This window comes from Halichoerus grypus, chromosome 15 (assembly GCF_964656455.1).
Source record: "Halichoerus grypus chromosome 15, mHalGry1.hap1.1, whole genome shotgun sequence".
Taxonomy (NCBI): domain Eukaryota; kingdom Metazoa; phylum Chordata; class Mammalia; order Carnivora; family Phocidae; genus Halichoerus; species Halichoerus grypus.
In genome coordinates this window covers 13,774,789-13,801,386 of record NC_135726.1, presented here as the reverse complement: position 1 = coordinate 13,801,386, position 26,598 = coordinate 13,774,789, and the positions used below count along the sequence as shown (strand labels likewise).

The following is a 26,598-nucleotide window of genomic DNA, read 5'->3' as shown; positions in this document are numbered from 1 at the left end:
TGAATTTATCAGTATTTTCTTTTGTTACTTTCCTTCGTGTAGTATATCCTGCTTGCTCTTTTTCCTGTTTTAATCAGGAGAAAATGTTCTTTCTTATCATGTGAGCATTTAAAAATGTGTAAATAATCACTGTGGTACCCTGAATTATCTCCTCCTTCCAAAAGAATTTTTAAATACTTGAATCTTAAACTCATATTTTTATAGGGGCAGTTTTGGTACTAGTATCAAATAAAAGCAGAGAAAATACAAATGGTAACATTGAAATCATTTCCTCTTGCATTTTGGGCCTAAGGAAAGGCATACTATATGTTTATTTTATTGTACTACTTGGAAGAATTTGGAAGAATGGAATCAGTCACTTTTAGAAGTTTAAATGGACTTGACCATGAATGCAAATCTAAATTCTCCTGGTTACTACTACTTAAGATTAGTGTGTCTTTTATGCCTTTAAGATGTTACCATTATACTCTCTAATTCTGTCTTGTCTTTTAAATATTTAAAAATATTTAGTCATTAGACATCTTCTTTGTCATTATTTATGTAGAGAAGAACTATCCTGAATTTTACATTTTAATTCTGTCTTCTGCAACTTCGTTTCATCCAGATATGTAGCTTTGACATCTTTGTTGAAGACTGTGCAGACGGATCATAATGCAGTACAGAGGCACAGAAGCACAATTGTGGACTGTTTAAAAGATTTGGATGTCTCAATAAAACGGTAACAGATTATTGATAGTTCTCTGCCCCACCCCCCACCTGATAACTTCATAATAGTTCTGAGAATGAGAATGTTGCCATTTGTTTTTATTTAGTCATTATTTTCACAGATGAACTCTGCTGAGTAAATCCTTTTTAAGAAAGGATTGGCAGGGAGAAGGTTAGGTCAATGAAGGAGGCCAATAAGGAATACTGAAGTGCACACTAAAGTTGTCCTTGGTTCTTTGATAAACAAACAGGTACAGATAAGCTGGGGAGAAGTCTGTTTAACAGAGGTACTGTGCTCTGTGTGCTGGAGGATGAAAATGCGGAGTGATCCATCGGCTAAGTGTTTTATCACAATGCTGAAACTCAATTGCTGACAGCACACGTTTTCTCACAGTACTTACGCCCCAAGATACTAGAAGCAGCTGTGGTTTTTAGAACAGTGCATCTAGGAATGACCGTTAGGCAGCAGATAGCACTTTGAAAAGGCATAAATTCTTTCCCCTGTTGGAGTAACTCTACTGAATCTATTGGAAGAACTGGAGATGTTTGTAAAACCTAGTTATAGTTGGCCTCAGTGAACTGTGGTTGTTTGTTCAAATCCAGAATAAATTAGATTTGAAATGATCTCTGAAACCATTCATTTAACAAATATCTATTGATAACTGGGTTCCTTTTATTTGCAGAGAGCAGATGCTAAGTGCGTGAGCAATCTAAAGACAGACCTAAACTCAGCAACAATAACTCATCTAGTGCTTTGCACAGGATTTTTTTTTTAACTAAAAAAAATTTTCTTTTAAAGATTTTATTTTTAAGTGATCTCTGTACCCAACGTGGGCCTCAAACCTACAACCCTACAAGAGTCGCATGCTCCACCAACTGAGCCAGCCAGGCGCCCCAGGATTTTTTTTTTTGTGGGAGTGTGCTTTGCACAGGATTTATAAGTACCCTCTCAGTTGATTCTCAGAGCAAGCCAATGAGACAGACAAGACAATTACTTCTGTCCCCTCTTAACAAATTAGTTAAAATACAGTCCCATAGGAATCAAATTATTTCCTCTAAACCTACCCCTGTACAGGGCAGACCTGGGAATAGAAATTAGACCTTCTGACTCCTATTGTGTTGACTCTGTTGCTCATGACTTGGCTTTGCATTTCAAAAGTAAAACCTGTGTCTCCTTGACAGGCTGTTTAACACTAGGAGCTCAGACTTTGGAGCCCGAATGCTTCATTTCACATTTTGGCTCTGTCTTTATTAAAATTGGTTTTGTTACTTAACTTTTCTCTGCCTCGGTTGTCCCATATGTAAAATGCAAATACAAGAGCACCCACTTCAGGGGCATCTGTTTGGCTCAGTCCATTAAGCCTCTGCCTTCGGCTCAGGTCATGACCTCTGGGTCCTGGCGTCGAGCCCCTCATTGGGCTTCCTGCTCAGCGGGGAGCCTGCTTCTCTCTCTCTCTCTCTCCCTCTTTCCCTCTCTCTCTCCCTCTGCCCCTCCCCACCACTCATTCTCTCTCTCTCTCTCAAATAAATAAATAAATAAAATCTTTAAAAAAAAAAGAGCACCCACTTCAAAGGGTTATGCAGGATTAACTGGATTATTATATATAAAGTACTTAAGCACTGTATAAGAATTAGCTATTATTGTATTCCTGTAAAGATTGAATGTTGTTTATAGATTAGCTAAGATGAAAGTATTTCTTACTTATTAGATTGGTATTTTGAAAGTCAATTTATATACCATGTTTGGAATTATTGACCAAATATGAAAAGATATATGTAGTAATCTTCTAACTTATATGTTAAACATTTCCATTTTGCTTTGGTTGCCAAATTTGATAGGCAGTTATGGAAACTCTTATTTGCCCACATAGCACATGCCCTTTTTCCCTTTGCATGGCCCTCATTCTCTCTTTCACCCCCCTCCCCCCCCCCCCCCCCCCCGCACCCAGCTTTATTGAGATAAAATTAACGTATAAACATTGTGTAAGTTTGAGGTGTTCAGGTGCATTGATTTGATGTATATTGTAAAATAGTTACCACCATGGCATTAGTGAACACCTGTATCATGCCACATAGTTACCATTTCTTTTTTGTGGTGAGAATATTTAAGATCTACTCCCTTAGCAACTTTCTTTTTTTTTTTTTTTTTTAAAGATTTTATTTATTCATTTGAGACACAGAGATACAGAGAGAGAGCATGAGCACGGGGGGAGGTAGAGGGAGAGGGAAGAGCAGGCTCCCCGCCGAGCCAGGAGCCCGACGTGGGGCTTGATTCCAGGACCCCGGAACCATGACCTGAGCCACAGGCAGACGCTTAACCATCTGAGCCACCCAGGCGCCCCTCCCTTAGCAACTTTCAAGTATATAATACATTTTTATTATTATTAATTGTTGTTATCATGCTGTACATTAGATCCCCAGAACTTACTCATTTTATGACCAGTTTTGATCAACATCTCCCCTTTCCCCCCACCCCTGAGACCCTGGTAACTACCATTCTAATATGTTTCTATGCTTTTGACTTTTTTAGCTTCCAGGTGTTAAGTGACATCATACAGTATTTGTTTTTCTCTGACTTATTTCACTTAGCATAATACCTTCAAGGTATGTTTTTATTCCAATTTTCTATATATCTTTTGATGTAGACTGTTACATCATTTTTGGACAGAAGTGGATGTAGTCAAAGAACATGGTGGCTTTAGCACATTTTTAAGGAGTAATGCAAAGAGGTATTATCATTTGGTAATAATTTTTGTTGCTTCTCTTTTTGAGCCTTTTAACTATTCTGAATTTCAGCTTCATAGACTGTTGAACCCAAACTGCATTTTTGGTCATAAGTAGTGTATCTTTTAGAGCTTTTTGAAGAAGAGTGTTGAATGAAGATTGAGAATGTTAAAACTAACCTTGTTAACTTTGGTATCTTGTGTACAAAGATTGGGATCACAAGATTGTGGAAGGGCATCAGTACATCTGCCAGTACTTGATGTTCAGAGACAACACACCTGGGTCTTTCATTCCCACTATAAATATCATAACTTTTTTTTTTTTAATTTTTCCCTCTGCAAGGCGTGCAATGGAATTGAGTTTTGCCCTGGTAAATGGGAATAATATCCGAGGCATGATGAAGGAATTACTTTATTTTCTGGATTCATGTGAGCCAGAATTTAAAGCAGACTGTGCATCTGGAATCTTTCTTGCTGCAGAAAAGTAAGATTTAATTTTTACATTTATTGGTAAAAGATGCTTGGAACTTTTTGAAAGCATCTTTACAACATAGGGAAAGTGTTGTAAACCTCTTTAAAATGTCTAATGTATGTTTCAGGCTCCCAGTTAGAAATTTGCTTCATAGAAGGCCATTCTAGCCATTATTTAAGTATGCTAAGCCCAAAAAGAACCCTACTTTTATAAAATCTCCTCTTCTATCTGTTCTTTAGCTTCTCATCTATGAAGAAGAGAATTTAGAAAAAGCTTTTGTCATTTGTTTGTGGGTTTTGGGTAGAGAATAGAAAAACTATAGCATCATAGCATCTAAATTGTGGTTCTGTATAAAACTTTTTGGAAGAAGTACCTCAGCTGTAATAGTATGGTTATTTCTCCTCTCTGCACTGTGAGTTTAAGGGAATGAGTTTCTAGTCCTGGTGTTGCCTGGGTCTGGGAACAGTCCCTTTTCTTCTTTCTTCTCTGTCCTCATGCTTTGTCTTTATGATTTGTTTTCTGAAAAACTGGAGATGGAGTCCCATGTCTCAGCTCAGTAACTCCTATTGCAGTTATTATGTGAAACAACTGAGTTTGTGTACCATTTCATTACGCTTTGAAATGCGGGTAACTGCTAGATTTGAAGGTAAGATGTGTCCAAAAGTAATCACTTTACCAGTAAACCTAAAAAAGACTAGGACAGGATTTTTGAAAGTCACTGAGCACAGAATACTTCACAGGTTCCAATTGTTTCATTTGGTGCCATTATTTCCCCAGGTATGCACCTTCCAAACGGTGGCATATAGACACAATTATGCGTGTTCTGACAACGGTAAGTAGTGTTTTTTTAGTCAACATACACTAAGTGCAGGATGTGCTGATTAATGAGGCAGACAGATCCCTTGTTCTCATGAATCTTTATATTCTGGTTCTAGTGGGGGAGATAGGAAATTCATGGGGAAATATGTACTGTCCTGTTAGGCAAGAAAAAAATACTACGAGAAACACTGAAGCACCAGTCATGGCAGGGGAGAGTGGAATATGGGGCAATGGGCCAAGTTTTTTAGGTAGAGTAGTCAGGGCAGGTCGCTTGGAGGTAACACTTGAGGAGAGAGCTCAGTGAAATGAGGAGCCATGCAAAGGTTTGAGGGAATAGCAAGTGTTGCAAAGCCCTTGAGTGGCAAGTGTGGCCTGCTTGGAGGCAATAAGAAGGCAAATGAAGCCAGTAGCATGAGAGGCAGAGAATGGTAGGACTGAAGGAGGGGCTGGATGATATAGGGCCTTAGAAGAGTTTGGGATTTTTAAAAAAATATATATAGGAAGCCAGTGGAGGGTTTCGAATGACAATTTATTCTGGATTTAAAATTACGGTTTTATAAGATATTCTTTGGCAGTCTTCCAGAGTTTTGGAGCTTCTCTGTTTATCATTTGGTTAATAGGGATCAGAGATTTAACAGTCAAAATGAAAGTGTAGTGGCATATAAGGAAAATATAACTACCTATGTCTAATTGCTGTCCCAGAAGTAGATACCATAAAGGGAAACTTTCACAAATTTAATCACATTAAAATTTAAAACTTGTAAGGCAAAAGGAAAAAGATCTGCAGAGTTAAAAAGCAAATGACAAGTGGGGGAAAAACACTGTAACATGTGACAGCATGTTAATATCTTTAATCTATAAGTAATTTACAATTGATAGGAAAGATCAAACACTGTAATGAAAAAATTGGCATTTGAACAGACATTTCACAAAAGAAGAAAGAAATGGCTAGTTAACATTGACAAATACCTTTACTAGTAAAGAAATTTTACTTACTGGTAAAATTACAAGGGAGGCATCATTTTTTACTTGTCATACTTTCTAATCTAATTCCTAGTGTTGATTAGGAAATAGAGAAATAGGCAGTACTCTCCACTTCATATTGGGTATAAAATGGTGCCCTCTTTCCCATGTTCACTTCTGGAAATCAAGAGTTGGCCACTTAACTGACTGAGCCACCCAGGCGCCCCTAGTTTGTACCTTTGAACTCATTAATTCTCTTTTTAGGAATTTATCTTGGAAAAATAAAAGGACAAGTGTACAAAAATGTATATACAAAGATGTTCATCCCATCCCATATATAATGGGAGAAAACTGGAAATAAATACAAGTCTCCAAATGGGCATTGGTTAAGCAAGTTATGAAACATCTGTAGGAAGGAGTGATATCATTAAAATTATGATGCGTGTATATATATTTGTTGCTGTGGAATACTGTCTGTGACATGCTAGTTTTCTAGTTTACTTGAATTAACTTTGTAATAATAAATGCACTGATGGGGAAACTATATTTTAACAAGAACTATGAATCTGGACACATTTTAGTTTTTATAAGGCTTAAAAGAAGAGAAAAATTAGAGCTCTTGAAAAAAAATGTTGTCAAAATCAAAACCATTCTTTTTAATGCTCCTACTTTTCATTTTTCCAGTTGACTTATATAATCTTACTATGGTCCTCTGGTTTTTCCTCTTTAACCTATTGATGTGCTGGATTACATTAATAGATTTTTGAGTGTTGAACTAACCTTCCATACCTGGAATAAATCCCACATGGTTTTGGTGTATAGTTCTTTTTATACATTGCTGTATTTGATTTGCTAATATATTTTTTAGGATTTTTGCATCTATACTGGTGAGAGATACTGGTCTATAATTTTCTTTGATCTCTGTGTTTTATCTCCAAATATTTTGGGATTTCTTAGCTATCTTTGTGTTACTGGTTTCTAGTTAAATCCTGTATGACTTTTATTTATTTATTTATAAAAGATTTTATTTATTCATTTGAGAGAGAGAGAGAGAGAGAGCGCACAAGCAGGGGGAGAGGCAGAGGGAGGGGGGAGAAGCATACTCCCCGCTGAGCTGGGAGCCTGACATGGGGCTCGATCCCAGGACTCCGAGATCATGACCTGAGCTGAAGGCAGATGCTTAACCATTTGAACCATCCAGGCGCCCCTATTTATTTATTTTTAAAAAGGTTTTATTTATTTATTTGAGAGAGAGAGAAAACACAAGTGGGGGGAGGGGCAGAGGGAGAAGCACACTCCCTGTTGAGCAGGAAACTCAATATGGGGCTCCATCCTAGGACCTCGGAATCATGACCTGAGCGGAAGGCAGACACTTAGTCGACTGAGCTACTCAGGCGCCCCTGACTTATTTTTTTAAATTTGAGATGTTTCTGGGGCGCCTGGCTGTCTCAGTTGGTAGAGCACGTGACTCTTGATCTCAGTGTCATGAGCCCATGCCCCACGTTGGATGTGGAACCTACTTTAAATAAATAAATAAAAATAAATTTGAGATGTTTTTTGTGGCCCAGAATGTTGTCTGTCTTGGTGAAGACAGAGAATAATGAGAGAATAAAGCTCTCATTTGAGCTTGAGAATAATGTGTTTTCTGCTGTTGGATGAAGTGGTGTATAAATGTCAATTAGATCATGTTGATGCTTTCTCTTATTTAAGACACTGCTTTTTCGGGGCACCTGGGTGGCTCAGTCGTTAAGCATCTGCCTTCGGCTCAGATCATGGTCCCGGGGTCCTGGGATCGAGCCCCACGTCAGGCTCCCTGCTCAGTGGGAAGCCTGCTTCTCCCTCTTCCACTCCCCCTGCTTGTGTTCCCACTCTCGCTGTCTCTCTCTCTGTCAAATAAATAAATAAAATCTTTAAAAATAAATAAATAAAACACTGCTTTTTCCCATTAGGGAAGAAGAATGTAAAGCAAATTACTTATTTTTTAGCTTCTCTCCATTCCTTTTTGACCATTTCCCCAAACTTCTCTCTCTGGCTTTGTGTTTTTTTAGCAGGAGTAGGTATCCCAATCACCTAGGGTTTTTTCTTTTTCTGTTTCTGTTTCTGTCTCTGTCTCTTTCTTCTTTTCTTTTTCCTTTTTCTTGGTCTCATTCCTGGAAATCAGATCTGCTCCTCTGTCCAGTAATGGGAGCTTGATCAAGATGGGCTGATACTAGTCACAGGTTCCGCTGTTTATATGTCCTGCACAGCTTGGTTATCATAATCCTCTGACAAGGCCAAGATTTAGTTTCCTCATAGGTTAGATAGCTTTACTTTGTTCCATGGTTGCAAATATTATCTCAGATTCTACTAGCCAAGAGGACATTAAAGAGACCAGGTTTGTTTCTGTTTTTAAAGTGTGGATGATTAAATACAAAGTATTTCCCGTTTCTGGGACGAATGGTTCTGTAATTTTTATAAACTCTAGTTTTTAAAGGACAATCTGATGTTTTAAATGAAGTTTTAAAAAGGTTACTATTTATTTAATTCTTATTTAGAATATTGCCCTTTTGGGGGTGCCTGGGTGGCTCATTTGGTTAAGCATCTGCCTGCGGCTCAGGTCATGATTCCCGGGTCCTGCTCAGCAGGGAGTCTCCTTCTCCTTCTGCCCCATCCCTCTGCTCGTGCGTGCGTGCACATGCTCTCTCTCTCTCTCAAATAAATAAAATCTTTAAAAAAATTTTAAAAATTGCCGCCCTTTTGGACTGTTGATGACCCTCTCCGTCCCCCAGAGTAAATGTGGCTTCTATAAGTAGCCCATATGATTTTAACTGTGTTGGGGAGTTGTGAGAAGGGAGAGGTTGTTGTAATTAAGTTCCCAGTGAATGTACTTCTTAAATTTTTGAAATCTCAAACCTAATCTGTTTTGAGTAGAAAAGGCCTTTCTTTTCTACTCAAATGTATAAAGGTCCTTTATATTTTACTTTTACTTTGACAAAGGAGACTTTTTAATTTTTTATAAAATAAAAAACTTGGATATTCATTTAAATGAGAAATAAGTCATTTGAATAAGTAAGACTTTGAAGTTTGAGGGGCATATAAACCTGAGAATTGGAACCAGCTTTATCTTTGAGGATGCCTTGTAGTAGTCTCCTTTGAATAAAAGCAATAGCTAACATTTCTTATCATTACAGTATGTTTCTAAGGATAACTGCATTTCCTTTTAGGCAGGAAGCTATGTTCGTGATGATGCAGTCCCCAACTTGATCCAGTTAATAACCAATAGTGTGGAGATGCATGCCTATACCGTCCAGCGCTTGTACAAAGCAATTCTTGGTGATTATTCTCAAGTAGGTACTTCCTACTTTGGTGGGGAAATTACCCATTATGTTCCTGGTGTGTTCTTATTACTAACACTCTGGATATGCCTTGGTTTTGACCTTTATGATTCGATGACCTGTGATTTGCATTAATCCTTGCAAGGGTTAAAAGCCTTTGACAAATGATGACTTTCTTTTGACAGCAACCTTTGGTACAAGTGGCTGCATGGTGTATAGGTGAATATGGAGATCTTCTTGTATCAGGCCAGTGCGAAGAGGAAGAACCTATTCAGGTACCCTTTGTTACTCTTTCAGGAGGGGAGAAAATAGTTTTTTTGGTTATAGGAGTATAGTGTTTAATGAGGAGTTGAGGTTGATTCCTTGAAAACCTGTTAAAGAAGTTAATGCCAGAATTATATTGGGAAACTTGGGAGTTTTTGAGATGGAACTTACTAACCCTATGTGAGATTTTAAAACCATCTGCAGACCTACTTCTCACCCATCAGACTGAAATATATTGTTTCTCCTACCCTGTGGCTTGATAAGAAGAAATGAGACATATACATGTCTGCATTTGCTTATTAAAAGACTGGCTTTAGGAGAAGTTGTGGCAACAACACTTGAACTCTATTTATCCTTTTTTTTTCTTCCTTTACTTCTGCCTCTTGAAACTAATATAATGTGTCTCTCAGCCCTCACTGGGTATTTTCCACTCTTTTTTTTTTTTTTAAACCTCCCTCCTACCTGCTTCTGATTGATGGCAGCTTGGACAGTTACCGTGACAAAGCACAGATTGTGTTAGAAGTTTTGGTAATGATGGTAGGGTTATCTTTTTGGTGGCATCCTGTAACTTGATATCAGATTTAGATATTTACTGTTAGAATTCATCCTACATTTTTTTGCCTCACCAGGTAACGGAAGATGAAGTGTTGGATATTTTAGAAAGTGTCTTAATCTCTAATATGTCCACCTCTGTGACCCGAGGTTATGCCCTCACTGCCATTATGAAGCTTTCTACTCGATTCACCTGTACTGTAAAGTGAGTATGGAGAAAAAGTAGGATGGACATGTTATTTGTAATTTTTAAAAACTTTGTTATGGAAAATTTCAAGCAAAGGCAAAAATAGGATAGTAAAATGAATTATATATACCCATTATTCCACAATAATAATTAATTTATGGTTCATCCTTATTTTATCTATACTTTGCTCCCTCTTATCCTCACACCCCACCATTTATTATTTTGAAGGTAAAAGTTATGTTTTTAAAATCTGATTTCTAATGCCTTTTCTCTCTTTTAAAGTAGAAAAGTTACTTCACTATTTTAAGGGTTCTGGTTTATTATAATATTTTGAGATTCTGAAGAGGAAGAAAATCACAAAGGTTTTAGTGGTTAAATGTTTAAATTCTCTTCACTATTTTGAATAAAAGTCAATTGGATTAGTTTCCCAGCCAGGCATATTTAAGGCAGACTTAGTTCTCTTAGACTTTCTGTAAGGCCCTGTGAAAAATTGTATTTTTTATTAACTCTTTAAACTGTGAACTAGAAGAATTTGTTGTCAGATAGTAACCCTTTGTTGATAAAAGCTTATTTTAAAGTTGTTAAGAGAATGAACATTACACACTTCTTTTGTAACAAGTTAATAATTGGTAGTTTTTTCTAGCAAATTTTGGGGTATGGGACATTTAACAGACAAAATCTAGCATTACAGTCAGAACAGGTTTGTTGTTTTTTTTTTTTAATATTTTATTTATTTATTTGACAGAGAGAGACACAGGAAGAGAGGGAACACAAGCAGGGGGAGTGGGAGAGGGAGAAGCAGGCTTTCCGCCGAGCAGGGAGCCCGATGCAGGGCTCAGTGCAGGGCTCGATGCGGGTCTCCATGCAGGGCTCGATGCGGGTCTCGATGCGGGTCTTGATCCCAGGACCCTGGGATCATGACCTGAGCCGAAAGCAGACGCTTAACGACTGAGCCACCCAGGCACCCCACAATTAGAACAAGTATAGTGGTAAATGATGGTGTTGAGGTATATGTTGGATCAAAGAAGACAAAGGAAAGGTGTTTTGTTTTTGAAAAGATATGTAAATTAAGGAAAGAGGAGTATTTCAGATTTTTAACCAGAAAACTCTGGTTTGTTTATTCTCTCTGCTTGTTTATGAACTTTCTTTTGGGTATTTGAATTTGTTTGTCATTTTATCCCAAAGCCGAATTAAGAAAGTGGTTTCCATCTATGGAAGCAGCATTGATGTGGAACTCCAGCAGAGGGCGGTAGAATATAATGCACTTTTTAAGAAATATGACCATATGAGGTAAGTGAAAGAAGCTAAGCAGTGCCTGTGGCTGTTAGTGTCCTGAACACATTGTCATGATAATCCGCAAAGGAGACTCATTCCTTGTGCTTTATTAACTGGACATCACAGTTCTATTTAGTCCTAATTGCTTGACTGCTTTTATTTGTCCATCTTCTATTGTGCCTGCCCTGTAGAGACTTAAGATACCTGTGTCCTCTCATTCACCTTCTCCCCTTTCTTTTGGTATGAAGTGTTTGCTTCATTTTCCGTTTTATTTGGTTAAGAAGTGGGAGTTGTGTTTTTTCAAGAGAATCTCATTCCAGTGTTTAACTTTGTGATGCATGTTCTTTTTTCCACTTCTTTTATGCAGTGTCTTCTTGATTGGAAATTGTTAATACCTACTTATTTACCTTTCTTTCATTCCAATTTTTCTACCACCAAGAAATCCCAGTCTCTCGGGATTTAGGTGGACAGTTTGTCTATTCAGGGTTTCTTACTCGCCCTTAATCCAGCCAGGAATTTAGGTCATGTATTCTTGTAATCTACCTTCTATTTTCGTGTGTGTGTTACAGGGTGGTGAGGGGAGATGGCTGTCCATGTTTGACTCCAGTGTAGTAACAGTGATTGTCTTGGGTAGGGAATCTAGGTTAACTGCCTAGAATTTAACCACTTCAGATTCTTCCAGGTCTGCCCTCCTTGAGAGAATGCCTGTCATGGAAAAAGTGACCACAAATGGCCCTACTGAGATTGTGCAGACAAATGGAGAGACAGAACCAGCTCCACTAGAGACCAAACCACCACCCTCTGGGCCACAGCCCACCAGCCAGGTAGCTTTTCACTTGCTTATCTGGGAATCCTCGTTATCTTATAGTTCCTTATAAACTCTCACCTGATTCCTTTCAGTCCTGGATTGATTGATTGATGGCTCTCTTCCTTATTTTTAAGTGTTGAAAGAGCTTTGCCTTAGCTGCAGATTAGACAAATGACTAATGAATTGAGATATTATTTCCTTGTATAGGCCAATGATTTATTGGATTTGTTGGGAGGAAATGACATAACACCTGTTATTCCAACTGCACCGACGAGCAAACCAGCTTCTGCTGGTGGAGAACTTCTTGATTTGCTGGGAGACATCAACCTTACAGGTGAGACCAGACTGGAGTTATGTAATGCCTTCGCTGGGGATAAAGGCCTTGAAAAACTACACAAACATAGACTTTCTGGCATGTGAATCAATTAAAGAGGGGAAAGGCTAAATGAGAAGTAGGAATGGAATCTTCACAACATCTGGGATATAAACTGCCATGCTAGCATTATAGAGCTAATTCACAAGGAATATTTAAAGTCCAATTTTTAATTTTGGGAGGATAAATTGCTCTCATAGTATTTAAGATAGAAAGGACTTTCTCTTTTAGGCTAGAAAAGAAATATATCTCAAGTCACTTCTGCGTTTAGTTAGTGTCCTAAGACATCACTTTTTCTACGTTTCTTTCTACTCATGATTAGCTTTCAGGAGCCAAGGCCATTTGTGGAGAGTGGAGAGATGTTAACCTGTTTTCCTCTCACCCTCTTAATAAGCAATGGAGGGAGAAAATCATCCTTGATGATAATATTCAAACATCACTTTTCATTTGGGAACATTTTTTTTCTTATGTTTGTTTATATGTAGTAGACATTAGTAATTGTTGATGTGTTCAGTGACATTATGAACCCCCGAGTCCCAAGCATATCACTGTAGCATATAATTTCTATCTTAAGTGATTTCTCTAAAAGGATAATGGTGAGTTACTGCACATATGCCCTCAAACAGAAAATAGCCATAGGATAAGGATTTTGGATGGTCATCTAGACAAGCTATCAGAGGCTAAATGATTTTTCCTAATACAGCTTCTTCCCAGAGCTTATGGTTTATATTTATGTCTTAACAAAATTTCAAAATGTTACTGTTGTATACTTTTGAGTCATTCCCAAATAGTTTCAAATCTTCAGGTGCCATAGTTCTACTGGATGTATCGAAAAGCAGGGCGCCTGGGTGGCTCAGTCATTAAGTGTCTGCCTTCAGCTCAGGTCATGATCCCAGGGTCCTGGGATCGACCCACATCGGGCTCCCTGCTCGGCGGGAAGCCTGCTTCTCCCTCTCCCACTCCCCCTGCTTGTGTTCCCTCTCTCGCTGTGTCTCTCTCTGTCAAATAAATAAATCTTTAAAAAAAAAAAAAGGCAAAAACAACCCCTTAGTGAAAACATAGTGTATAGATGATTTACTTACTTATTAACATACTAGCATTTCCATGTTAGTCCATAATCTTCACAATTATAATTTTAAATGGTTGTCTAATATTGCATTAAAAAGTTCGCATCATTATTTACTCAGTTCCTTGCTATTGGACATTTTGTTTCAGATTTTTCTTGTAATTAATGTAGCTCAACAAATATCATTATTACATCGATTTCCTCTTATTTTATTTTTTTTTTAAAGATTTTATTTATTTATTTGACAGAGACACAGCAAGAGAGGGAACACAAGCAGGGGGAGTGGGAGAGGGAGAAGCAGGCTTCCTACGGAACAGGGAGGGAGCCTGATGCGGGGCTCGATCCCAGGACCCTGGGATCATGACCTGAGCCAAAGGCAGACGCTTAACGACTGAGCCACCCGGGTGCCCCGGATTTCCTCTTATTTTAGATTACATTCTTAGGTCAAGTTACTCAGTCTTTCTGGTTCTGTTTAAAGTAAGGATGAGAGGTGCCTGGCAGGCTCAGTCAGTAGAGCGTGCAACTCTTCGTCTTGGGGTTGTGGGTCGGAGCCCACCTTGGATGTAGAGAGTACTTAAAAATAAAATCTTTTAAAATAAAAAAAGGATGGGGGGGACCTAGGTGGCTCAGTCAGTTAAGCATTAGCTTTCGGCTCGGGTCATGATCCCAGGGTCCTGGGATCAAGCCCCACATCGGGCTTCCTGCTCAGCGGGGAGCCTGCTTCTCCCTCTCCCTCTGCCTGCCGCTCCCCCTGCTTGTGCTCTCTCTCTCTCTGTCAAATAAATAAGATCTTTTAAAAAAAATTAAAAAGGATGGTAAATACTTTACCTTATGAGCTCTTTGTGAGGAATGGTGACTTATTCAGTACATGCAGGACACATAGTAGGCACTTAGTAAAGGTTTTATCTTTTCCTCAGTGCATGTGGCTACCGGTTTCACTGTATAGTCATAAGTATTCTGTATTATCATTTTTTTAAAAACCCTAACAGGTGAAAGATTGGCCCTATTATTTTGTTAATTTTTATTTTTTTCAATCACAGAGAATGTTACATTTATCCATATTTTTGCATTACACATGAATTTCTTTTTTGCATATTCCTTTTGTATCTTAACTCATCAGGGGGTCCTAGCGTTTTGTTTTTTGTTTTTTGTTTTTTGTTTTTACTTTCTTACTTTCCTAGTGTTACATGAAAAAGCAAACTGATAAAATGTTAAAGAGCCTGAATTTTCCTTATTCCAATGTGTTTTAAACGCGTTTTCCCATTTTCGTTATTAGGTTAAACATTTTTGAGTTTTACATTCTTTAAGCCATCCTTACAGTCATATATCCTAATGCATAGTCATTTAAGCAAGTGGAAATTAGGAAATAAATTTAGTGTGTGTTTTTAGGGGAACTGGAGCAGTGAGTTTCTGTTGTTTCCCAAAACTACTTATTGTTCCTTTACAGGAGAAAAGAGCTAAAATCTGAGGGGCTTAGGGACTCATAATGCTGCCTATATATTTTGAGTAGCCTCTGATTTTCCATGGGAATGCATTTCTGAAAATTGTTTTGAAAATGGAAATTGTGGGAAAATTACTAGATTAGAGTTATAAAAGTTAGGAGAACTATATGAATATTTCTTTGTATATTTTATTGGTAATGTGCTTGACTGCACTTGGCTGTGGTGTTCACATTTCTTATGGTTTGCTTAGCCATATGTATTTTTACCTTTCTTGCTCACTTTTAATATGTCATTTTTTTCTCTTGTACTTGGGTATTTTTTAAAAAAAAGATTTTAGCCTTCATTCACTTTGTTAATCTTTTTTGAAATGGTGTATTTTCAGATAATTTCATAAGTAGTTTGAAATCTATTTAAACCTAACATGCACTCTTTATTTTGCTGTTTTCTTATGCCTTTTCTTGGAATCCTGATTTCTGTCAGTTCATGGTCATTTTCTATCACTTGCATGATCCTCAGCTTGTTCTTATTTGGAAGGATCAGCTAAAGATGTAATTTGGTGACTTCTTTCCTCCACTTCATACCACCTCTCCCTGGGTGCATGTGTGTTAAAATTTTATTATGCAGTATTTAACATCTATAAAATTTAATATTGATCTACTTAGCTTATAAAATAAAATCTTATTAAATTATTATTATTACTAAAATATTACTTTGCCCACCAGGTGTTGGCAGTGTTTGGAGATATTTTTGATTGTCACAACTGGGTGCATGCTACTGTCATTTAATGGGTAGAAGCCAGGGTGCTGGTAAATATCCTGCAGTGCGCAAGATAGCCCTCTACAGCAAATAATTAGCCTAAAATTTCATTAGTTTTGAGGTTGAGGAACTTTAGTTTAGAGGTATAATCATGTTCAACTCTACTATTGCCAAATTGTTCTCCAGGTTGTTTGTACTAATTTATATCCCTACCACAGAGATTAGAAGTCTGCGTTGCTCCATATTCTTACCAGTATCTGGTATTATCAGACATTGAAATTTTCACCATTCTATTGGATGTGAAGAAGTATCTCATTGTGGTTTTAAACTTTATATTCCTCATTACTGGTACTATTCAGTGTCTCTTTACATATGATTCTCTTTTCATTAAGGTTCCCTCTTCTGTGAATTGCTTGTTTATATCTCTTACCATTTTAACTTGGGTTATCTTTTTTTCTTATTGATTTGTAGAAAATATTTATAGTTCTGGATACTCATTCATTTGCTATTTTGTAGCAAACATTTTCTCCTGCTTGTGGTCTTTCTGTTTTATTATAGTATTTTTTAATGAATAAAAGTTATTCATTTTAAAGTATTTGAATAGTTCTTTCTCTTTATGGTTTATTCTTTTTTTTTTTTTTTTTTTAAGAAATATATTATTGGGGCGCCTGGGTGGCTCATTCGTTAAACGTCTGTCTTCGGCTCAGACCATGATCTCAGGGTCCTGGGAGTGAGCCCCGCATCGGGCTCCCTGCTCAGTGGGAAGCCTGCTTCTCCCTCTCCCACTCCCCCTGCTTGTGTTCCCTCTCTTGCTGTGTCTCTCTCTGTGTCAAATAAATAAAATCTTTATATATATATATTTATTTATTTAGAGAGTGTGAGGAGGGGGAGCAGCAGAGTGGGAGGGGAAGAAAGCATCTTAAGCAGGCTCTGCACTCAGCATGGAACCCAACACAGGGATTGATCTCATAACCCTGACCTGAGCTGAAACCAAAAATGGGATGTTTAATTGACTGAGCCACCCAGGTGCCCCTGGTTTATGCTTTTCGCATCTTGTTTAAGGAATCCTTCTCTTAACCTAAGATATAACAATTTTCTCCTGTATTTTTTTATTATTATTTATTTATTTATTTATTTATTTATTTTTGGTGAGCTTTGTCATGCTGGCTAAGATTGACTTACCACCAGAATGTTTCATTTAGGTGCTCCAGCTGCTGCTCCTGCCCCTGCCTCAGTCCCACAGGTAGCCCAGCCCCCCTTCTTGTTGGATGGGCTTTCATCACAGCCTCTTTTCAATGACATCACTACAGGTACGATTACTGGTGTTATCACCCTCGGTGAGAGGTGGTTATTGAAGAAAAGAATAATTCTGTAAGCATTAAGCTGACTGCAGTTAGACTGATCTTCCTGTGCTTTCCAGGCATCCCCTCCATCACAGCATACAGTAAGAACGGCTTGAAGATAGAATTCACCTTTGAACGGTCAAATACCAACCCTAGCGTCACCGTGATAACGATACAGGCCTCCAACAGCACGGAGCTGGACATGACAGACTTTGTTTTTCAGGCTGCAGTACCAAAGGTACTACAGTGTCTTCTTTGCCTTTTTCATGCATTTGATAAGTGATATATTTTCATGTTTAGAAGTTAAACTAAATTTGCAGATTTAACCCAAATTAACAATAATGTATTATGGTTCATTGAAGCATGTCATTTTGAAAGCTTTTTACTTGGTCAGAAATATTCTTACAATATAAAGAAAGGACATTCTGGTAATAGCTAGTGAGATTCACAGCAGAATTCTACAAAGTGGTCTGCTAATGCTCAGGTCATTGAGGATGGGTGGGGTTCAGTAATACAGTGGTAAAAACCTAAAAAACACAAATTCTAACATGGAATTAAAATTCATTAAGATGAAGGACTTTATCTATTTGGTATTCTCTTCTAGTTACTGGATCCGAATTAAAAGTTTTCATCTCTTGATATTTATTAAGTGAAAGAAACATTCCTTCTTCATTAATATCTAGTTTAGTATTGATACAATGACTGCTTGTTTTTGTAAATTGAAGCTTTGTTTATACCAAATCTTAGTTTAAGGAAAATTTATGTCCGTCTTTGAAAAATGAAAAGTTCTGTATAAAGAAATACTGAGAATGAAGAATGGGCAAAATTTTCTGGCAAAGACAAGATAGTAAGTATTTTAGGCTATATGGTTTCTGTTGCATCTACTCATTTCTGTTGATATAGTGGGGACAAAAAGCCATATATATAAATGAAAGAGTGTGATTCTGTTCCAATAAAACATTTACAAAAACAGATGTTGGGTCATTCTTGGCCGATGGGTCATAGTTTGCCACCCCTTGTTTTAGAATAAGCTAATCTAATCTTTGCAGTGACATGTGAAGTATGACATTCAAACAACACATTTTTGGAAATTGAAGACCTTTTATTTGTGGTTACTGCTGACTTTGTAGCCTCCTTTACTTGCATTTTTTAGGAGCCAGAGTAATGTAGATGTTTTTAGAAGCACTAGAGTGGGGTGGTTTCAGTAGTAGTTGTATGACATTAAGCACACTTAGGCTCTGTGCCTCAGTTTCTTGTTTACAAAGGGAGGCTGGATGGTGGCAGTGATACCTACTTCCTAGGGCTCGTTTGAGGGATAGATGAGTTTTATGTACTCTGGACTGTTTTAAAGCACTTTTCATATGTTCATTGCTCAGTAAACATTAACTGCTGCAACTTTGGGTTTTACACTCGTTACTCTAGGCTGTGCTCTAGCAACATAGCGTCTCTGCCATTAAAGTATGGCCTTATTTTTGGTGTTGGACTGCATAATACCTTTTTGCATGTCATGATGTATCTTGAACTTCAAAATAATCATATTTCATAGATTCTGCTGTTACTTTTTATTATCTCTGAACTTGAGATGCATTTTAAAATTGGGACTTTATCGTAATTTAGTTGGTAGCCTGTTTTCTTTCTCAGTGGTGCATATAAAATAATGGTGTGAAAAACAATGGCATCTTACATTTGATGAAATAAATGTACATAATAATATTTCAGCTTACATAATCTATCTTGATAATAGAATTATCATAAGACCCAACATAATAAGTCTGTGAGTTGATATTAAATCTCTTCACTCTTACAATTTTGGTCCTAAGAGAAGGCTGGATAGACTTTCCTCCTCTTGTCCCCCGCCAGCGCCGCTCCCCACCTGTCTTTTTCTGTTTCTCTCCCCCTTTCCCTTCTCTTTCTTTCTCTCTTTTTCTCCCTCTTCTCTCTGTCACTCTTCCCTCTGCCTCTCTTTCCCTCTCTATTTTTTCTCCGCACTCTCCATTATTTTAGAAAACTATACTTTCAGGAAAAATTTTTTAAATCCTAGTATGGGGCTGCCTGGGTGGCTCAGTCAGTTAAGTGTCCGACTTTTGATCTCAGCTCAGGTCTTGATCTCAGGATCATGAGTTCAAGCCCTATGTTGGGCTCCACGCTGGGCATGGAGTCTACTTAAAAAAATAAAAAATAAAGCAAAATCCTAGTATGTAGAATAGCTACATACATACTATATTGTGCTAACAGTTATGGTTTACCTGTCTTGCTGATAGCACTTTTATCTCTCTTCTCTGTAAACAAACAAATAAAACCCCCAACACTACAAATTATGGCAATTGGCTTTTCCAGGTTTTTTGCTGTATAGGCTAGCTCTGCAGGAAATTGTTCTCATAAGACCTGTGACCCCGATGGGGGAGATCCTGAGTATTCCACATACATATTAACAGCTTGGCTCTTTCCAGCCTTTCCTTACCTCTGCATGTAGCCCTTGACACATTCCAGATTATGTAGACTTGAGAAAACAAAAGTTTAAGTCTCCCTATCCCAACCATCCAAATACACAAAAGCATAAAGGCCTGTACTTGGTGATTGGTATGCTGGTTTGTTATTTGTAGAAAGGGTTTTTTGTTTTTCTTTTTCATTTCTTTCTAGCTTTTTTTTTTTTTTTTTTTAGCCACACACACCCGTTTTTTTACCTGCATAGTTGATCAGTTACTATTAAGTGAGGTTGCCAAAACAAGAATTGGCCACCTTTTGAAAAGTGGTAGGCTAAAGTTCCTTCTGCCTGAAAGAGGAGGGTGGCTCATTGCTAATTTTCATGATCAAAGACCTAACAGTGGGGTTTTTAAAAATAACGTGAAGGTTATAGTCAGCCCACATACTCTGAATTGTTGATATCTGGAGAACAAACAGAACGTAGTAGTCGGTCAGTCTGTTACTTGAGTAATTATCTGGGTGTCTGACTTTTTTTTATTTGTTGACATCTCTGACATAATATTGAGTGTATTCTTTTTTCTGAAGAGTGTGCCCTTTGTTCTCCACAGACATTCCAGCTGCAGCTTCTGTCTCCAAGCAGCAGCGTTGTCCCAGCATTTAATACGGGGACCATCACACAAGTCATTAAAGTTCTCAACCCGCAGAAGGTGAGTAGCACATTTGAAGACAGTGTCTGAGTGACGTGTAAGCATATTTCCTGAAATAAAATTCTGCTTTGTTTCTCTAGGTTTTCTCTGACTCATAGTTATAGAAGAAATCTGTGAAAATGTCTAGTCTATCCTCTTTATTCTTTTGTAGATTAGATAATAAACACAGCCTAGACACTTGAAATGGCTTAGTGGCAGCATTAAAATGCAGCCTTTTTTTTTTTTTTTTTTTTGAGAGGGAGAGGGGGCGGGAGGGGCAGAGAGAATCTTTAGGAAGCTCCACACCCAGCACAGAGCTCAATGTGGGGCTCAGTCTCATGACCCTGAGATCATGACCTGAGCCAAAATCAAGAGTCAGGCACTCAACCAACTGAGCCACCCAGGCATCCCTAAAATGCAGCTTTAAGGAATTATCTATTTAGATCTATCTATCTACAGATCTAATATCTATCAAGAGAAGAGGGAAAGCTTAGACAGTTTAATCTTTTTTTTTTAAAGATTTATTTATTTCTTGGGGCGCCTGGGTGGCTCAGTCGTTAAGCGTCTGCCTTCGGCTCAGGTCATGATCTCAGGGTCCTGGGATCGAGTCCCACATCGGGCTCCCTGCTCGGCAGGAAGCCTGCTTCTCCCTCTCCCACTCCCCCTGCTTGTGTTCCTGCTCTCGCTCGCTCTCTCTCTGTCAAATAAATAAATAAAATCTTTAAAAAAAAAAAAAAAAAAATAAAAAAATAAAGATTTATTTATTTCTTTTAGAGAGAGGGAGAGAGAGAGAAAGCACATGGGGGAGGGGGAGAATTTCAAGCAGACTCTGCGCTGAGCACAGAGCCTGACGCGGGGCTTGGTATCACGACCCTGCAATCACGACCCGAGCAGAAACCAAGAGTCAGATGCCCAACCGACTGCGTCACCCAGGTGCTCCTTAGACATTTTAATTTTTATACCAGTTGCAGTCTGGGGTAAGAGTATCTGTAGAACCACATATATCCATATTTACTACTGTGATTATTAAGTGTGTACAGTACAAGTGGAAGCATTTTTAATGAAGCAGCCAAATGAAAAGTAGCTTTAGAAACTGAAATTAAGCAATATTTTCATTATATCTTCTCAAAGAAGTAAATTGACTCCACTTTTAATAGCAATCAATTGACTAGTTTTCAAACAGTTTTTGAAAATGGTTCAGAGAATTTCTTCACCTTGAAAGAGGTCCAGCAGTGTCTTATAACCCCAGCATGATGATTTCTTCCTCTTAGAGCATTTGCCTTTCCTCTGGTACTCACTGGATTCTGAGTATCTGCCTATAGCACAAGCCTAGATTCCTTTGATGATCTGATACATAGAGTAAAAATTTTCTTTTTTTTCCTTGTTTTTATTTTTATAAATAATTAAAATTATAACATACCAGAAGGGTAAAAATTTATTTAATGCATTAATATTTGAAATCTGCCACGTAAAGTAAAGGGGTTTATAATTGAGTTTTCTTAAAATGACTTCTATTACCATAAGTAACATAATTTTTTTTTCTTTTATGTCTTGGGAATAAAACAAGTTTATGCTCACATTTACTATTGGTTTTACAGACAGAGCAACAGTATCTCTGAATGTAGAGCATAAGATGAGTATGTTTAGGGGCGCCTGGGTGGCTCAGTTGTTAAGCGTTTGCCTTCAGCTCAGGTCGTGATCCTGGGGTCCTGGGATCGAGCCCCACATCGGGCTCCCTGCTTGGCAGGAAGCCTGCTTCTCCCTCTCCCACTCTCCCTGCTTGTGTTCCTGCTCTCGCTCTCTCTCTCTGTCTCTGTCAAATAAATAAATAAAAAATCTTTAAAAAAAAAGATGAGTATGTTTACCTCATTTTTCTGGAAACTTGGATACAAGGGTTGAATCTTTTTGAGAAGCCCTCAGCCACTGTTACTATGAAACTGCTCCCGAGTGGTTCTGTCCCGTGAATGCAGTTCTCGGACTGAAGTTGATGCTGTGTTCCGGAGATGCACTTTCTCTACTCGACTGCGTGATGTTGGCCAGAGTACTAGGCAGTAACGGTGGTGGTAGTGGTTATTTGCCTGTGTGTCATTTTTAAGAGGCAGCTTTGCTCTAAAATAATTTGTTTGGATTAAAGGTCTATTTGTGGACCACACAGATTCTACAGATTTCCTTTCACTGTGTAATTTACAATTCTCTGTTCTTCTACAGCAACAGCTGCGAATGCGAATCAAGCTCACATATAACCACAAGGGCTCAGCAATGCAAGATCTAGCAGAAGTGAACAACTTTCCCCCTCAGTCCTGGCAATGAGGGCCCGGCACCATTCTCATTCTTGTCCCACTCAATCAAAGGAACCCTGGGAAGGAGGTTGTGATTGCTGGCAAGTCCCCCCCAACTGTACCATGGGCATGAGGAGCTAAAGAGAACTGTTGAGGAGGATTTTCCTGAAGTTATTGCTGACCTTGAAGCATTGTCAAAGACGAATCTCCTCTCCTCCACTGTTGAGGCCGGCTGCTTCTGGAGGCTACTTTGCACTCTTCCTCCTCTTCTCCTTTGTCCGCACTTCTCCACCCCTCCCACATTTACAGCCAGAATCAACATTCCCTGGGCCCCTGAGGAAATAAGCAGCTGGTCTGGAGGAGAGGACTGGAATCCATGGCAAGAAAACACTCACTCTGTCTCTGCAGCAAAGAGTTGCCCCTTCTTTCTACTGTGTTTTTCTGTGGACTGGGCGAGGTGGGGGTATCCACTCCTCACTAGCTGGGTTACCATCTTCAGGCGCTTTTTACATCAGGCATTCGGAATGGAAATGTTAACAATGGACATTAGGGAGCCCTGCCTTTTTCTACTGGTTCCCCCAATGTTTGAAAGAGGCATTAGGCTCCTGGTAGCCTTTTCTGTGCATTGCTGTATACACACAGACACACACATGTATGTATGTTTGTTACCAAGACCTGGGCAGACCTGGAGAGGTTATTTGTAAACACTGGACAGATGCAGTTAAAAAGAGCTTGTGTTGAGATTCGGCATGAAGGATATGGTGCTCTCTTTGTAATAGAAACTCCCAAGGCTCTTCCAGCTCCCCTTTCTCTCCATTCTTTAGCTGTAGTCATGAATACTCCCCATGATTTTCAAAATTGATTCCCCTGAAAGTGCAAAGTGGACAACTTCTAAAAGGCATATTAATAGTTATTAATGCCCCTATCCCCACCACAAATTTTAAAGTTTCTCCTAAGCCCATAACTTGCCTGTTGAACTATGGTAAATGGGTGGAAAGAGGAGTTTGCTTTTTAAGATCAGACTCCTTAACAAAAGCACCTTTGCCCATAGGAAGAGTGAGTATCAGACTCATCCTAGAGCATATTGGAGTCATCTTCTCCATTACTCCAAACCTTCCTTTTTATTTCCTGAGCCTGGCTTGGACCTTGGCATTCCGTTTGAATTCCTTCTTCTAACTGGAACATTTGTGTTGTATCTGTAACACTGGCACTGAAATAAAGACCACGCGGTTAAAGAAACCTTTCCTATATTGTACTTTATGGTGTTGGAATGAAGCCTTGTAGCTTCCTTGCCCCCTTGTGAGAGGAAGTCTTATGGACACCATAGAGTAGGCGTATCCTTTCCTGAGTCTGAGAAGTTGGTCTCATGAGAGAGGCCGGTCTCATGAACATCTGCATCAAAGACCTGAGGTCTGGAGCTTTTGAAACTAGGGAGAGTGCCGAGTGCTTTTTAGAAAGGACCCTTGTGTTCTCAAACCTTGACACTGAGTTGCTGGGATGAGGTAAGGTGACTTCGGTGGCACATGGTGAATGTCCTGTGTTCGTTCGCGTGCACAGGTGCCATGTCTGATGTGCTCAAGAAGAGAGGACGAGTCAGGACTGCCTTGCTCTTAGAATGTTTGCAATCATTACTGTATTGAGTACAGTATAAGGACTACTTTGGCTTTGGTCTTAAACCTGGATACAAAACTCTTTTTTCTCCCCCCTCATTTCACCAAGCCTTTACTTAAAATCTTCAGTGTCTTGTCAAATCTAGCTCTGTATCAGATGCTAGATTATTCCTAACATTTGACAAACTGGGGTTGAACTAAAAGGCTTCAAAGGGGAAACTTTCTGGTCTTACTCGTAAACAAGAGCAAGATTTGCTAAAACTTACTCTACTGGGTAAATGGTTGAGTCAAGAACAGGATATTACCTTGTGCATGCACAGTTTTTAGTAAAGGCAAGTGTGGACTAGTGTATGTTTCAGACAACTTGTTCAGCCTGGGCAATGGAGAATAGCCTTTCAAGGTTTCTTTGCCGACTGATTTCATTGGATGGATACTTAATGCTGTGAAACAGAATAGGATTAACATAGTGTTGGTGGATTTCTCGAACAGAATTTATCTAACATTCCTCTCTGGGTTAGAGGCTTTATTTTTCTCTCACGTTAATAGTTGACCAGCTCAAGTTTCTTTAGTTGGACTGAATTGAATCTGAGAAATCTGCCGAAGACCATGCTATAAGACAGTGCTAGCTAGTGGAGCTGGAAAGGGTCTACTCTAGTAACAAAGCATCTCCGTGCGTGATTATAGTTTTGAGGTAGAGTTATGTGATTATCCATAGCTTTGTCTAGACGGGATAAAAATCATGGCCTTAACGCAAAGGGTGCTGCCTAGAATATTTGGAGTGATTTTGGAAAGTGAAGCTGAGCACCACACTGAAGAACTAGCGGCCAGAAAGCTGCCTAGGATCCTGATGGTTGTGACGACTCTTTCAAATGATGGGATCTTTGAAGGCTTCAGCGTGCCTTAGTTTCTAGGATCAGAATTAGTTCTCCTCGTACTTGGCCTTGCTGCTAAAAGGAGAAATCTCTTACTTTCTATGAATACTTACACATTTCAGTAATTTATTTCCCTGGTATGACCATGCAAGGGGGAGCAGATTTGGATAGATTTACGTCAGAGCCATTGTGAGGAAAGAGTGATTTCCATGGCTGTCTTAATAACCCCAGGGTGATGAGCAGTGAGCCTACACATACTCGGACAATTTCACATGCGTTTTTACCTCATTTCCCCCCCCCTCTTTCAGAGTAGTGTATCCTATCACTCCCACCCCCTCCACCCAAGTAATCCTAAGGGACAATTCATCTAAGTGATCTCAAAAAACTGCAGGAAGGGTGCTCTACCCGAGAAGCTTCTCCCACAATGCTCTGGTGCTGTTACCTTGAGGTGATTGGGACAGTCATGGAATGTTTTATGCTGTCTGTAGTGATCATCTGTTCATTTTAAGGTCTTTCTCATTTAAAGAAACATTCCTCAGTGTAACATTTGGGAGGGGATTTTTTCCCTCTTAACTGGGTTAAAGATGTGGTTCATACCCTTTATTTGTCCCATTCATATAAGAAAGTAGACATTTGAAACTGTTCAGCACTAACGGTTTGAGTATTTCCATCTACGGTATAACATGCTTTTCATTTTTACATTCTTCTGGAAGAGGTTGGATGTTAGGGGATACTGTTTTTGAGGTTCAACTTTATTATTTTATGCATTGGAAAATACTTGGGCCATGAGAACTAGGGGGGAAGAAAGAGTTTGAATATGTCTTATTTTTTTCTAGTGAATGTATCTTATCTGCATTGCCCTAAACCGAATGAGAGCTAGCGAGCAAAAAGTGGATATTTACGAATTTGTGGTTGGTGCAGAGGTGGTTCATGACTGTATACTCATGTGTTTGGGAGTGGGGAGGGTCACTGAAGAGCCGAAAGTCCTGAAGTTTAAAACACGTTGACCGGCTTTGGCTCAGGAGGGTGGGGCTGCTTGTGGAAGTGAATCACTCTTTTTCAAGCAATAGTAGCGAGTGGGCTCCATCTGCAGGGTTCCAGGACCCAGCGCACTTAAACAGAAGAACGTGCTGAAGCAGCTTGCACAGTTGCTTCCGTGAACTTCCGTGAGGCTGATTCTGGCTTCAGGATGGAGCATCGGAGTTTTTTTGTTTTTGTTTTTGGAACCTGCTGTTGCGCTTTGTGTGTTTTGTTTTTGTTTTCAGTTTGGGGGGGGGGCTCATGGGAAAGAGCTTCTGGACTCTTTCCTTTGTGAACTCCCACTGTGTCCCTGTAAAGTCCCTTTTCTTTCATAATTGTTGTAAGTTACATTTTCATTAAGCCCCATCACATCTTCTTTACTGTAAAAATATTAAAAGGCTGTTTCTAAGTGGGACAGCTAATTCTAATTATTGCAGACATATTTTTGAGATGTAAAAAAAATTTAAAATTAAATGATAAGTCTTAGAGGCGAGTGAGGAATAAAATGGATGTAAACATTTACATGGGATGCATTAGAATTCTGCTGTGTGTATTGTCTTTTGGTTGAAACAAATTATGAACAGTGACTAATAATAAAAAGTCAATACTCAATGATTTAAAATTTGCTTCCTTGCTTCTTATAAG

General features: G+C 38.7%; 1 protein-coding gene and 1 non-coding gene across 2 annotated transcripts in view; both read left to right on the top strand.

The window, feature by feature from the left end:
- AP1G1 (adaptor related protein complex 1 subunit gamma 1) overlaps window positions 1-23,690 on the top strand; it is a 75,800-nt gene extending 52,110 nt beyond the window's left edge. Inside the window, exons 11-23 of the mRNA XM_036068616.2 lie at window positions 605-718; window positions 3,772-3,912; window positions 4,678-4,732; window positions 8,886-9,008; window positions 9,182-9,271; window positions 9,890-10,017; window positions 11,185-11,289; window positions 11,957-12,098; window positions 12,290-12,416; window positions 16,922-17,029; window positions 17,140-17,300; window positions 20,095-20,193; window positions 22,381-23,690. Of these exons, the coding sequence (XP_035924509.1) occupies window positions 605-718; window positions 3,772-3,912; window positions 4,678-4,732; window positions 8,886-9,008; window positions 9,182-9,271; window positions 9,890-10,017; window positions 11,185-11,289; window positions 11,957-12,098; window positions 12,290-12,416; window positions 16,922-17,029; window positions 17,140-17,300; window positions 20,095-20,193; window positions 22,381-22,482 (1,495 nt within the window). The 3' untranslated portion in view covers window positions 22,483-23,690. The remainder of the gene's footprint in view (window positions 1-604; window positions 719-3,771; window positions 3,913-4,677; window positions 4,733-8,885; window positions 9,009-9,181; window positions 9,272-9,889; window positions 10,018-11,184; window positions 11,290-11,956; window positions 12,099-12,289; window positions 12,417-16,921; window positions 17,030-17,139; window positions 17,301-20,094; window positions 20,194-22,380) is intronic.
- On the top strand, window positions 1,004-1,088 carry LOC118520555 (small nucleolar RNA SNORD71). Its single transcript, XR_004909716.1, has one exon. It is a non-coding gene; the product is annotated as a small nucleolar RNA SNORD71 (small nucleolar RNA).
- Window positions 23,691-26,598: the final 2,908 nt, after the last annotated feature.